The sequence below is a fragment of the Oryctolagus cuniculus genome, chromosome 15 (assembly GCF_964237555.1).
Source record: "Oryctolagus cuniculus chromosome 15, mOryCun1.1, whole genome shotgun sequence".
Lineage (NCBI taxonomy): Eukaryota > Metazoa > Chordata > Mammalia > Lagomorpha > Leporidae > Oryctolagus > Oryctolagus cuniculus.
In genome coordinates, this window is record NC_091446.1 from 35,370,626 (window position 1) to 35,382,714 (window position 12,089).

A 12,089-nucleotide genomic window follows, 5' to 3' on the forward strand; every position below is an offset into this window, starting at 1 on the left:
AGGGACATTCAGAAAGTGAACCAGCAAATGGAAGATCTCTGTTTCATTTCTCCCTGTCTCTGTGTTCCTGCCTTTCCAATAAATGAATATTTTAAGAATAAAACAGCCTGGATGTCCAGTGATTGACAAAGACTTTCTTTGTCTAGTCATCAAAGTGGGCTTTATAAAACCAAGGCTTGGTGTTCAGTGGAAAAATCACAGGACAAGAAGGTAATGAGCACAAACAGCAATCCAGTATTTGGACACTCGTTTCCTGTGTGTGAATAAAAGTTTCTATCATCTTTCACAGTGTTTAGTGACATCAGCTCTGTGGGGCCTGTGCTGTCTGAACAATCTCTTCACAGCTTGGTCCATGTGGACCTTTGCACTTGTCAGATAAAGGCACTTAAATGGTTTCTCAGGAACAAAAGATCTCACTCTCACCTGCAACCATGGAGAGCTAAGAATCCTAATATTTTCATTTAATCTTTCCATCAGTTTAAGAAAACCCTCATCTTTATAATCAAAGCGATTATGAAAAATAACAGAGCAGATCACATTGAGGGAGCACAGCCCAGGATAAAGATGAGGCTGAAGAATTGAAAACAATTTTAAAACACCATTAAAATATGCAGATAAAGCACTTTATTTTTGTCTATGGTAAGTTAGAAATTTTAAGCAATATCATATCTACAAATTCCGGGGACAGTAAGTAAATGGCACACATAAAATCAAATATCACTTTACTATAAGCCTGAGTTGACCATTACAACCTAGCTCGCTAAAAAATGCTATTTCCAATACTCAGTTCACATTCACTGTTTTTATGTGTACATTTTTATAACAAGAGATCTGCTGTTTGGGAAGGAAAATGCAAACCATTTTAAACTTAATAATTCAAATTTTCAGACTAGTTCACTTATTTGTGCAATGTCTGTAGACAACAGAGCACTGAAATGGTGAGCAGAAAATAGTGTGGGCCAGAAAACTTATAATAGAAAAAATCACAGTCACAAATAATGAAAATGCTGTGCTGAACCAGTATTGAGGAACTATAAAGACAAATTGTGGGTAAATTCACAAATTAAAAAAAAAAAAAACATTTTAAAAGCTGAAGGCATCCATGCAATATGAGAAAAGACAAAAATGAAAAAAATGAAGCAAGTTGGAGCTGGCATTGTGGCGCAGCAGGTTAAAACCCTGGCCTGAAGCACCAGCATCCCATATGTTCATCTGTTCTTGTCCCATCTGCTCCACTTCCTATTCAGCTCTCTGCTATGGCCTGGGAAAGCAGTAGAAGATGGCCCAAGTCCTGTGCCCCTGTATCCACGTGGGAGACCCAGAAGAAGGTCCTGGCTCCTGGCTGTCGCTCCCCCTCTTCGTGGAGGAACGACACAAGACCCTGCGCTGTTCTTTCTGTCTGCTCGGCCCTCCCCGGGTTTGCTGCTGGTTCTTCCCGGGTTGGCTACTATCCCTTCCACCTCCGTGGAAGGGCAGTTCCCCCTGGCCACATTCCCCACTTCCGCAGGGGAGCGGCACACCGCCGGCCGGCTCTCCTCGGGGGCTGCACAGGTGTTTCTTCAGCTAGATGTTCCCCTTAGATGTTCCCTGGTGCATGCCGTCTCTCTCCTCCTTTATAGTCCTCCTCCACCAATCCTAACTCGGCTGCCCACACGCCGAGTACGCTGACTTCCTCCAATCAGTAGCAAGTCCTACAGTTTATTGGTTGAACTGGAGGCAGCTGTGCAGAAGCTGTTTACTTCTCTCCCAGCGCCATATTGTGGGAGAGCAGATGCATAGAATAAGTCTTAATTCCAGTAACTCAGTCCAGTCCGGATTGCTCCCCACACTGGCCATCTGGAGAGTGAACCAGCAGATGGAAGACCTCTCTCTGTGTCTCTACCTCTCTCTGTAACTCTGTCTTTCAAATAAATAAAATAATTCTTTACAAAAAATGAAGCAAGTCATTGGCCTAGTGCTTATGATACCATCTAAGATGAACTGCATTCTAGATAGGGTGCTGGGTTCAACACCAGGCCCCACTCCTAACTCTACTTCCTGACAATTCAGACTCCTGGAGGCAGCAGGTAATGGCTCAAGTAGCTGAGTTCATGCCACTCAAGTGGGAGACCTAGTCGAGTATGCACTTCTGGCTCTATTATAGGCCTGGCATGTGGCATTCTGGGAAGTGAACTAGTAGATGAGATCTCTCTCCCTCTCTCTCTCTCAGTGTGTTCCTGTGTGTGTGTGTGTGTATCTCAATCTTTGACTTTCATTTTAAAGAAATCTTTGAAAAATAAGTAAGAAACAATAAGTTTAGGATGCATTTGCCTGCCTGAAGAAGAAAAGTGAGAATTTTTCATTTTTTTATTTCAAACATACATCCCAGATTGAAGAAGCTAAAAAATATTTGGAATCTTCTTTATCATGAGCTTCAATGTTAAAAGAAAACAATGAATTTCCTTTCTTGAGAAGTGAACAGCCAATATCTCTAATTGCTTTCCGTATTTAACATACTGGAGCAAAGCTGTCCTTTGGTGGATTCTAATATATTGTTCTGTACAACTATACCAAACTACGAAAGATGTTATATAAAATTTAAAAGTTACCTGTAAGTTAAGCAGATAAACAAATGAAAATACAAGAAAGGTTTTCATTTTAGATGGTACAGTGGAAATGCCACAATCAAACTACTATTTCTAACAGTTGAAATCTTGTTAAAAAATCATTTTATGGAATAATGTTTATTTTGCATAACTAGGCATATACGTAATACAGGGTATATTTACTTAAGAGAGATAAATCAATAGAGGAAGTAGACTCAACAATGGACAGCAATTTTTATAAAAAGGGTGATGACAGAGAATAGCAAGTGACAAGAACCTTGTTAGGAATTGCCTAGGGAGACAAAACTGCACGTATCACCACTGGTGTCCAGCACTAGGCCTGGGCCTGGGTAAACCTCAGACAGGTCAGTGAAGCTGAGCATGCAGATGTGAACGCCAGCGAGGGTCATTTCTTGCCCCATAAGAGGCTGATGGGTCATTGCCACCTATGCATTTGCCAAGTCTCCACCATGGAATGTTCTACAATAGATAACAGCATTCAGGCTATGGGGAAAATATTGCTCTTCAGTTCTTTCAGAAAATACACTCAAAACTTATATTCATGATTTCTGATAGGAAATTACAGAAACTGACTTGAGACAGAAGAGTATTAAATGAACTTTTACAGACGCACCAGATGCAAAACCATGCTGTACACAGAGCACAGATCCGCACAAACTCCCCACTTCTCTGTTTCAAACCTCCCCTCCCACCATGGGAGCAGCAACCAGGCCTCAGGATGAAGGCTCTGCGCACCCTGCAAGGTTTCCCAGGCCAGCATATTTGGGGGAGCAGTGTGAGGTCAGCGATGTGGGGTAAGGGTCACCCACTGCTCGTTTTTCTCAGCTCCTCCACCAGGCAGAGGGCCTCCTCTTGAACTTGGTCCTCAATGCTCCTCTTCCCCATCCCGAAATTCTGCAGGGTCATGAGTGAGAAGCGCCACATCTCCTTCCATGTCTTTGCATTGCTTAAAACAATTCTTGCCAGAATGAGAAACAGAAACTTGGAGGGAGGGAGATCCCAGCAAGTAGGAAGAAGCTGACATGAGGCAGCCACACAGATGGCCAAGTTCTGTCTGAGTTGCTTGTCAAGTTCTGTTTTCTAACCTCTCTATCTCATTACCACTATTTAACACACACGCACACACACACTTACCTAGTCCTTTATTAACTTTTTCACCTATAAGAACACTGCCTCTTCCAGCAAACTCCTCTCCAAGATCAACCAGGGCCTCCTTCACTGCCTTGTATCCATGCAGCACCACAGTGGGCTTCATGCCCAGATACACAGTGAACACGGGGCCATAGCATTCTGAGACCTGGGAAGAGAAACCAATACCACCAAAGAAACCACATATCAGCCACAGAGTGTGTCTGATTCAGACAGAAATTAGCATTGTCTATGTTATCTCTTTATTCTGCCATGGATTCAAATATTTCTGTTTATATTAAATAGTGATTATTATGGCTGCCACTCATGAATGACCTGTGATGTTCCATACAATAGCTCATGTAGTTGGTATGCAATTGCCAGTTAATTCTCAAACAACACACTCAACAAGTTTGCAGTGTTTCATAGAAAAAGTAACTGGGGTCTAGCATTCCAAATTTATTTCCAGTTTCCTTTCACCAAAAATTAGAAGCTATTTGCTGCTTATTCAACCTCTGTGGCTTGAAATCAATACCTAGCTGACTTCAGGATCACATGGCAAGCTCTTCTCATAAGGATCCTGACTCAGTAGGCCCATGATGACACTAGTGATGTATATTCTTAAAAGCCAACCCAAGTGAATCTAATGTTCAACCCAGTATGAAATCTTCTGGTATTAATAAGACAGGGAATGAGCAAGCTGCTTTCTCTCTGTGTCTCTCTTTCTGTTATTTTGCCTTTCAAATATATAAAATAGTCTTGAAAAAAATAATCTGTCACCCTCATGGGAGACCAAGGAAGAGTTTCTGGCTCCTGACTGGCCCAGCTCAGCGCTGATCATTGGAGTCCTTTGTGCAGTCAAACAGCAGATGGGATCTCTTTTTTGTTTGTTTAATTAAAAGGCAGAGTTACAGAGAGAGGGGGAGAGACAGAGAGGGACAGATCCTCCATCTACTGGTTCACTCCCCAAATGAGAACAATGACCAGGGCTGGGCCAGGCTGATGCCAGAACCAGGAGCTTCAAGTGGATCTCCTTCAAGGGTGCAGGGGCCCAAGGAATTGCCTCATCCTCTGCTGCTTTCCCAGGTACATTAGCAGGAAGCTGGATGAAAAGTAGAGCAACCTGGTATTGAACTGGCTCCATATGGGATGCTCATGTCAGATTTCCTGGCTTTAATGTTATTCTACAAGACTGGCCAGGAGATCTCTTATTTATTCTGTCTGTCCCTCTGTATCACTCTGCTTTTGATTAAATAAAATAAAGCTAGAAGAAGAAGAAAAAGAAGGAGGAGAAGGAAGAGGAAGATCAAGAAGGAGAATGAGAAGCAGACACAGAAGCAGTAGCAGAAGGAGAAGCAGGAGGAGGAAGAGGAGGAGGAGGAGGAGAATCAGAAGGAGAGGAGAAGGAGAATCAGCAGAGGCAGGGCCAAGACATCTCAAGCAGCATCTCAGGGAGGAGCAGCTTCTTTCATCCTGTATCATTCTGGGCCACACAGCAGGGTTTCACAGAATCTAAAAGAATTCTGATGCCACCAGTTGGCCACTGAATGTTTACTTCTCTCTTTCTTTCACCTAGACTACTCCAGAACCCATAGCTTGATACAAGTTTTTACTGATTCTGCAGAGATGTTCAATTTCCATGGATATTCTGAAAAAAGAAACAACATGTATAATACAATAGATGATTTCTTGAATGAAATTTCTATCAGAAGCTCTTCACTTGTCCGTGACCTGCAGGCAAAAGCTGAAAATCAAAGAAGATCCTCAGTACTCCTGATTTTTGTCACTTAATTATTTTGATTCTATCTACGGGGACCTATATTTCTCCACTCATCTCCTGAAATTGGTAGAAGAAGCATCAAAGCTTACAGAGAGCATTTTGATTTATAAACATTTGTTATAAGAGTCTGCATCTGGGAATAGATTTTATTTTCAAAAGAGTCAATCTATTTACCCTTTGCATGCCACAGGAGGAGCATAATGAATACTTGCCTTAGTTGGGGATTTGCTGATGTCCTTAACATCTATCTGGAGAATATTTCCAATGATGGGGAAAGGAGTGGGGCCAGGAGGGAGCTTCCCTCTCCCAGAATTCTGCTTCCAGAGTGAAGGGAGAAGCAAACAGCAGAGCCCCAACACCAGGACCACAACTGGATCCATTCTCTTCTTCCTGGGATCCGTGTGAGCTGGGAAGCACAGACTTTATACCACTCTTACTAACATGCTTCTCTGACGTGTCTAGCAACAGTGAACTCTATCCTCTCTTCTGAGTGAACTTTGCCTCCATGACAGAGATGAAAATAAGACACTCGTTAGTCCTATCACTTTGTTTCCTGTGCCTACTCGGGAAATTGCAATTTCATTGTACTGGGGGGGGGGGGTGTGCTCATGTATTGGTTATTGAAAAAAAAGAAAAGAAAAACAGGTGGTTTCAATATTCATCCATGAATGAAAGTTAATTATGACACAAGAAAATTATGCTAAATTCTGTGTCTATAAATAATGTTCACTTGAGAATTTATGACTGAAAGAAATGACAATATGCTATGACATATATTAATGCATTATAAATATAAAATATATATGTATTTTATTTATAGAAAATGTATACGTGAGTGTGACTTGAAGCTATGTCAAAATGAATTTATCTAAATGAAAAGAAATCAACATATGAAAGAGACATCTGTACTCCCAAGTTTATTGTAGCTCAATTCATAATATCTAAGAAACGGAATCAACCCAGAAGTCAATCAACTGACGACTGTATAAAGAAATTATCATACACACATACAAGCTATGAAATACTGCACAGTGGTCAACAAACATGGATGTAACCCTAAATTATTAAACTTAGTGAAATAAAGCAGTCCAAAAAAGATAAATGCTATATTTGCTCTCTGATTTGTGGTAACTAACAGAGTACACACTAACACAGCTAATGTGATCACTTATGGTAAGAAACTTGAAACTTCCTGGTTAAGGTCATGAATAAGGCAGGATGTCTCCTCTTACCACTCCTATTTGGCATCCTACTAAACATTCCATCTAATGTAACAACAAGAAAAGTAGATTAAATATGCCAATTTGGAAGTAATAAATAAAATTGTCCTTGTTTGCACACCATATGATTGACTATGTAGAAAATTTCAAAGATTTAAAAAAAAAGCTAAAAGCAAGAAAATCAAAGTTAAAAAAGCAAATAACAAAAAACTCCCAAATCTATTTAATAATTCTAGTATGTTTCAGGGTGCAAGTTTAATATGAAGAATTCAACTTTTTTCTATAGCATAGCAATGAAAAATTAACTTTTGAAATGAAAAACTGTTTTCAGTTAAATTTAAACACCTAAGAATAATTGTGTGTTAATTACAGAGTTCAACCAATAGTATTAGGTAGAACAAAAAAAAATACTAAAAGGGATAAAGTATTAAATTGTACATCAACAGTCAGGACAAGGGCTTATCAAGTCACTCTTTCTCTTAGTGTCCATTTTACTTCAGCAGGTTTCCTTTTTGGTGCTCGGTTAGCTGTCACCGATCAGGGAGAACATATGATATTTGTCCTTTGGGACTTGCTTAATTCATTCAGCATAATGTTTTCCAGATTCCTCCATTTTGTTGCAAATGACTGGATTTCATTTTTTTTTTTTTTACTGCTGTATAGTATTCTGTAGAGCACATGTCCCATAATTTCTTTATCCAGTCTACTGTTGAGGGGCATATGGGTTGTTTCCAGAAAAAAATATGGAAGAATTCACGAAATTGCGTGTCATCCTTGCACAGAAGCCATGCTAATCTTCTCTGTATCATTACAATTTTAGTATATGTGCTGCGGAAGGAAGCACTCTAAACTGTATTTTAAAAGTTAAGTCTTGTCAAGACCAACTTAGAAAATGTTTTATTGGTCAAGAATAAAGAGATTCTGATAATTTTGTTTTTTGACAGACAGAGTGAACAGTGAGAGAGAGAGAGAGAGAGAGAGAGAGAAAGGTCTTCCTTTTTTTGCCGTTGGTTCACCCTCCAATGGCCGCTGCAGCCGGTGTACCGCGCTGATCTGAAGGCAGGAGCCAGGTGCTTCTCCTGGTCTCCCATGGGGTGCAGGGCCCAAGCACTTGGGCCATCCTCCACTGCACTCCTGGGCCATAGCAGAGAGCTGGCCTGGAAGAGGGGCAACCAGGACAGAATCTGGCACCCCGACCAGGACTAGAACCCGGTGTGCCAGCGCCACTAGGTGGAGGATTAGCCTGTTGAGCCGCGGTGCTGGCAAGAGATTCTAATTAACAGAGAGGTTCACACCCTACACATTCTTTGGATTCTGTTCCCTTTGCCTAAGGTAAAATCATTCAATTTCAGGGATGAGGAAATTTGGCCTTGGGGACTCAGTTCCAAGGCCAAAGACACACAAACTGCTGATGTTAGGCTTCTGAACTGACCCCATGTGTCCCATGTCTTGCTCTCTTCCACAAGCAAGACTTTCCTTTCACTTGGGTTCAGGAACGTTTTCAGAGTGTGCTGTGATTCTCTATTGCGTGACTCACTCTAATCAGTCACTTGAAAAACAAACATGATTTATTTAATGATTACCACAACAATTGATTAAAATCAGGGTCAAAAAAGTTCAGAACATGAACAATTCCACTTCTTGGTGAATGCTACATCCAGGGCAAACAGAAGAAATCTTCTGCCTAATTCACATAGTTCTAAACTCTTAACAGAACCACAGCAATTTGTTTTGGGTTCAATGTGCTCTGTCACTCTCTTTACAGCAATCACATTACTCTTTGAAGATAAATGACCCTGCTCTGTATCTCCTCCTTTCACATGAGCTGACGTCCTGCCTGAACTTTTCATATACACATAGTGTTTATAAAAATCCTGGATAATCTTCCTCAAAAAGTAGAGAGATGGGAGGCCTATACTGTGGCATAGTGGGTAAATCAATGCCTACAGTACCAGCAACCCATGTAGGCAACAGGTTTGAGTCCCATCTTCTCCAGTTCCAATCCTGCTCTCAGAGATGGCCTGGGAAAGTGGTGGAAGATGGTCCAAGTCTTTGTATTCCTGCACCTGTGTGGGAAACCCAGAAGAAGCTCATGGCTCCTGCCTTTGGATCACAAATCTCTGGCCATTGCGGCCATCTGAGGAGGGAAAACAGAAAACGGAAGACCTCTCTCTCTCTGCCTCTCTTTCTCTCTCAGTGTTAACTCTTACTTTCAAATAAATAAATTAATTGAAAAAAAAAAAAAAAAACTAAGGAAAGCAAAGTAGAGAGATGGACAGGGATAAAAAGATGAGACAGAGTGACCTCCCATGCGCAGTTTCACTCCTCTAAGCCCCACAATGACTGGTGCTTGGTCAAACTAGAACTGAGTGCCAGAAACTCAATGCAAGCCAAGCACATACGTAGCATGGCCCCAAGAACATGAGTCATTGCCTGCTGCCTGTCAGGGTGTGCGATATCAGGAACATGGAATGGAGAGCATCACTGAGACTCAAACTCAGGTCCTGTTAGAAAATGCAGGAATCCCAAATGGCATATTAAGTATTCCACCAAACACTAGCCCCACGGTCATATAATCCTAAGATAAAAGGGATCTCTGAGATCAGCTAGTCCAAATTTGTTTTGATGTTTAAGGATGAGCAATTGGTACCTCAGTGAAATATAGTGTCACCAATACAGCAATAAAAGAACTTGTTGGGGCCGGCGCCATGGCTCACTTGTTTAATCCTCCACCTGCGGCACCGGCACCCCAGTGGACACGGGGTTCTAACCCCAGTTGCTCCTCTTCCAGTCCAGCTCTCTGCTGTGGCCCAGGAGTGCAGTGGAGGATGGCCAAAGTGCTTGAGCCCTGCACTCGCGTAGGAGATCAGGAGGAAGCACCCGGCACCTGGCTTCAGATCAGTGCAGCTACAGCTGTAACGGCCATTTGGGGAGTGAACCAACGGAAGGAAGACCTTTCTCTCTGTCTCTCTCTCTCACTGTGTATAACTCTACCTGTCAAATAGAAAATGAATAAATAAATAAATATATAAATAAATAAATAACTTGTCTTAGAATCCAAGTTTTCCATCCTTCAGTTCAGTGAATTCTCACATCCCATCGTATGGAATCCTGATCTCAGTTCAAATATTCAGGAGATGAACACTGTTAAACCACAACAATAGTAGAATTATACAAACTCAGCTTCCCTAGAACTGTCAGTTAGAATAAGAATTTTGTTGTACATTTCTAGAATTTGTTTCCGCAATACAGCTTAAGTTTCACAGAAAAACTAAAGAGTAAATTTGACAATGGCCATGTGTGTCCTCTCCACACTCACACTCAGACTTTCCTACAATTAATAACTCTCATTTGTAAGCTTTCTTACATACATTGAACCAACATCACCAGGAGTTCATATTTTACATACCATTCACTCCTGCCTTGTTAATTCTATCAAATTGACCAATGTTATTGAGCTATGTGCACAATTGTGGTATCGTACAGAATAAATTCACTACCCCAAAACCCTCCGTTCTCTGTTTATTCATCTCTCACAACTACCCCCACCTCACCCACTGCTCTGAGGCCTCTGCCCACAAATCACCTTTGCAAGGGGGAAAGGACAAAAGGAAAATATCCATATTTTTTTCTTTTCTTTATTTTCATTTTTTTTTTTTGGCCTATGAGTGTTCGATTTTTCTGGAGCACTTTTGAAATGGCTATACTTTCTACTTAGAGCTGCCTTTGCTCTTTTTCAAAAATTATTGAATATATTTGTCTGGATTTATTTCTGTCTATTATGTTCCAGAATTTATTTGTCTATTTTTACCAATATACTTTAATATAAGGAATAAAAACTTCATGCATTTCATACACACAAATTTAAGATCTAGTGGTTCTTCTACACTACGGTCCTCCCCCCCTCCCCACAATTCATATTTTAATAGGGAAACCTCCAGTGTTCCTCAGTTCCAGGTTTCCCATTATCTTGGCAGGTGATCAGCAACACCTGCTTGCAGTCCACCTTCCACCACAGCTAGCCTTTTGCTCAGGATAATTGCTCCACAGCACCCAAGGTCCTGAGGCTGCTGCTCCAGTTCACTCACTTCCACCCCCAACAGACTCATGGTACAGGGAACTCGATGTGACTGGCACCAAACAGTACACTGGAGTGTGTCTGGTCAAGGTTTCTAAATATTTGCCACAGCAATGGGCTAAGCTCCTGGAAGAGGAGAAGTTGAGAAACTGTGGACTGTCAAGAATTAAGGAAGGACTCTGGTGTCCTTTTCTTTGGATGAAGATCTCTCAAATATTCATGATTCTGGTGTGAAACCAGCTCTAGTTAGTGCTCCTCAAGATCATCCGTGTGTCTGGCAAACTGCTGGATGGTAAACAGTATTTACTGAGAGCTCCTTGGAGAGGCTGTCTCAGGAAGGAGCTGGAATAAAGAGCTGAGTGCCAACATGCTGCCAGTGAGAATTACATGAGATTGAAGAGATGGCAAACAGAAGAATCTCCCAAAGCAGTAAGACCAACCCAACAACGGGGTATAGTTGTAACAACCAACTACAAACCTGATGCTAATCATCAATACTACATTGACTATGAAAGGAGAAACAAGATGGAAAACAAGCCCGAGCTGATAACAGCAAGCTTTAGCCAGGCTGTTTTCAGCCTTTGAGAAGCACTAGTATTCCAATCTGAGGGACCTGGTGGACATCACAAAACAGCCTGTGGGCTACCAGAAGGAAATCTTGAGAGAAGTTGGTATTCAGAATGTAAAAGACATCCACAAAAATATGTGGGAGCTGAGGCTAGAATATGGACAGTATGAGAGGAAGAAAGGAAAGATTAAGCCAGTGCCTGGGGAGCTGGCTGGTGGGCCCCCTGCAGGGTGACACTGAACCTCAGCCTTGATTCTGGACACTTGAGTGCATGGGCCTGTAGCAGTAACATGGCTGGTACTGTTGTTTCTCTTTGTCAATTGTTTAAAACGGTTATTCTTACAAAGTTTCATAAATGTTTTTGAGAAAAAATAAATTGAGTTATAGACTTGTATCAAACCAGATTATCCATGAATAGGATAGGGTTAGGGGATTAAAAGGGTTTTTCTTTTTAAACATTACCTTCTAAATGTAATATGAGGAATTTGTTTTCTAGATTAAGACTTTGTCTTCCTCTATCTCTTGAGGAGCAGAGGTAATGTGGATTTAAAGAGAGGAATGTCAGCTACAGAAACTGTTAAGAATGAAAAGCCAAGGTTACACACTCCAAAAATTCCTGAAGAACCATCTGTTTAAAAAAAATGGAGGGAGAAGGTGCCCGTGTTTCATGTCCAAACACACATTAATAAAAGGAGAGCATATAGGTTTA

At 41.2% G+C, this 12,089-nt stretch overlaps 1 protein-coding gene, 1 non-coding gene and 1 pseudogene across 5 annotated transcripts in view; 1 reads left to right on the forward strand and 2 right to left on the reverse strand.

The window, feature by feature from the left end:
• LOC108175379 (cytochrome P450 2C5) overlaps positions 1–5,984 on the reverse strand; it is a 46,843-nt gene extending 40,859 nt beyond the window's left edge. For all 4 annotated transcript variants that reach the window (XR_011382352.1, XR_011382351.1, XR_011382353.1 and 1 more), the window contains exons 1-2: positions 5,727–5,984; positions 3,741–3,903 (exon numbers count right to left, since the gene is read on the reverse strand). Coding sequence is in view for 1 of the 4 variants with exons in the window: in XM_070057556.1 (XP_069913657.1) it covers positions 3,741–3,903; positions 5,727–5,894 (331 nt within the window). In the remaining 3 variants the exon portion in view is untranslated. The remainder of the gene's footprint in view (positions 1–3,740; positions 3,904–5,726) is intronic.
• A 1,487-nt stretch (positions 5,985–7,471) lies between these two features.
• LOC127484317 (U6 spliceosomal RNA) lies at positions 7,472–7,578 on the reverse strand. Its single transcript, XR_007911186.1, has one exon. It is a non-coding gene; the product is annotated as a U6 spliceosomal RNA (small nuclear RNA).
• Positions 7,579–9,205: 1,627 nt separating this feature from the next.
• LOC100350437 (general transcription factor IIF subunit 2 pseudogene) lies at positions 9,206–11,614 on the forward strand (annotated as a pseudogene).
• The last annotated feature ends 475 nt before the right edge of the window (positions 11,615–12,089 follow it).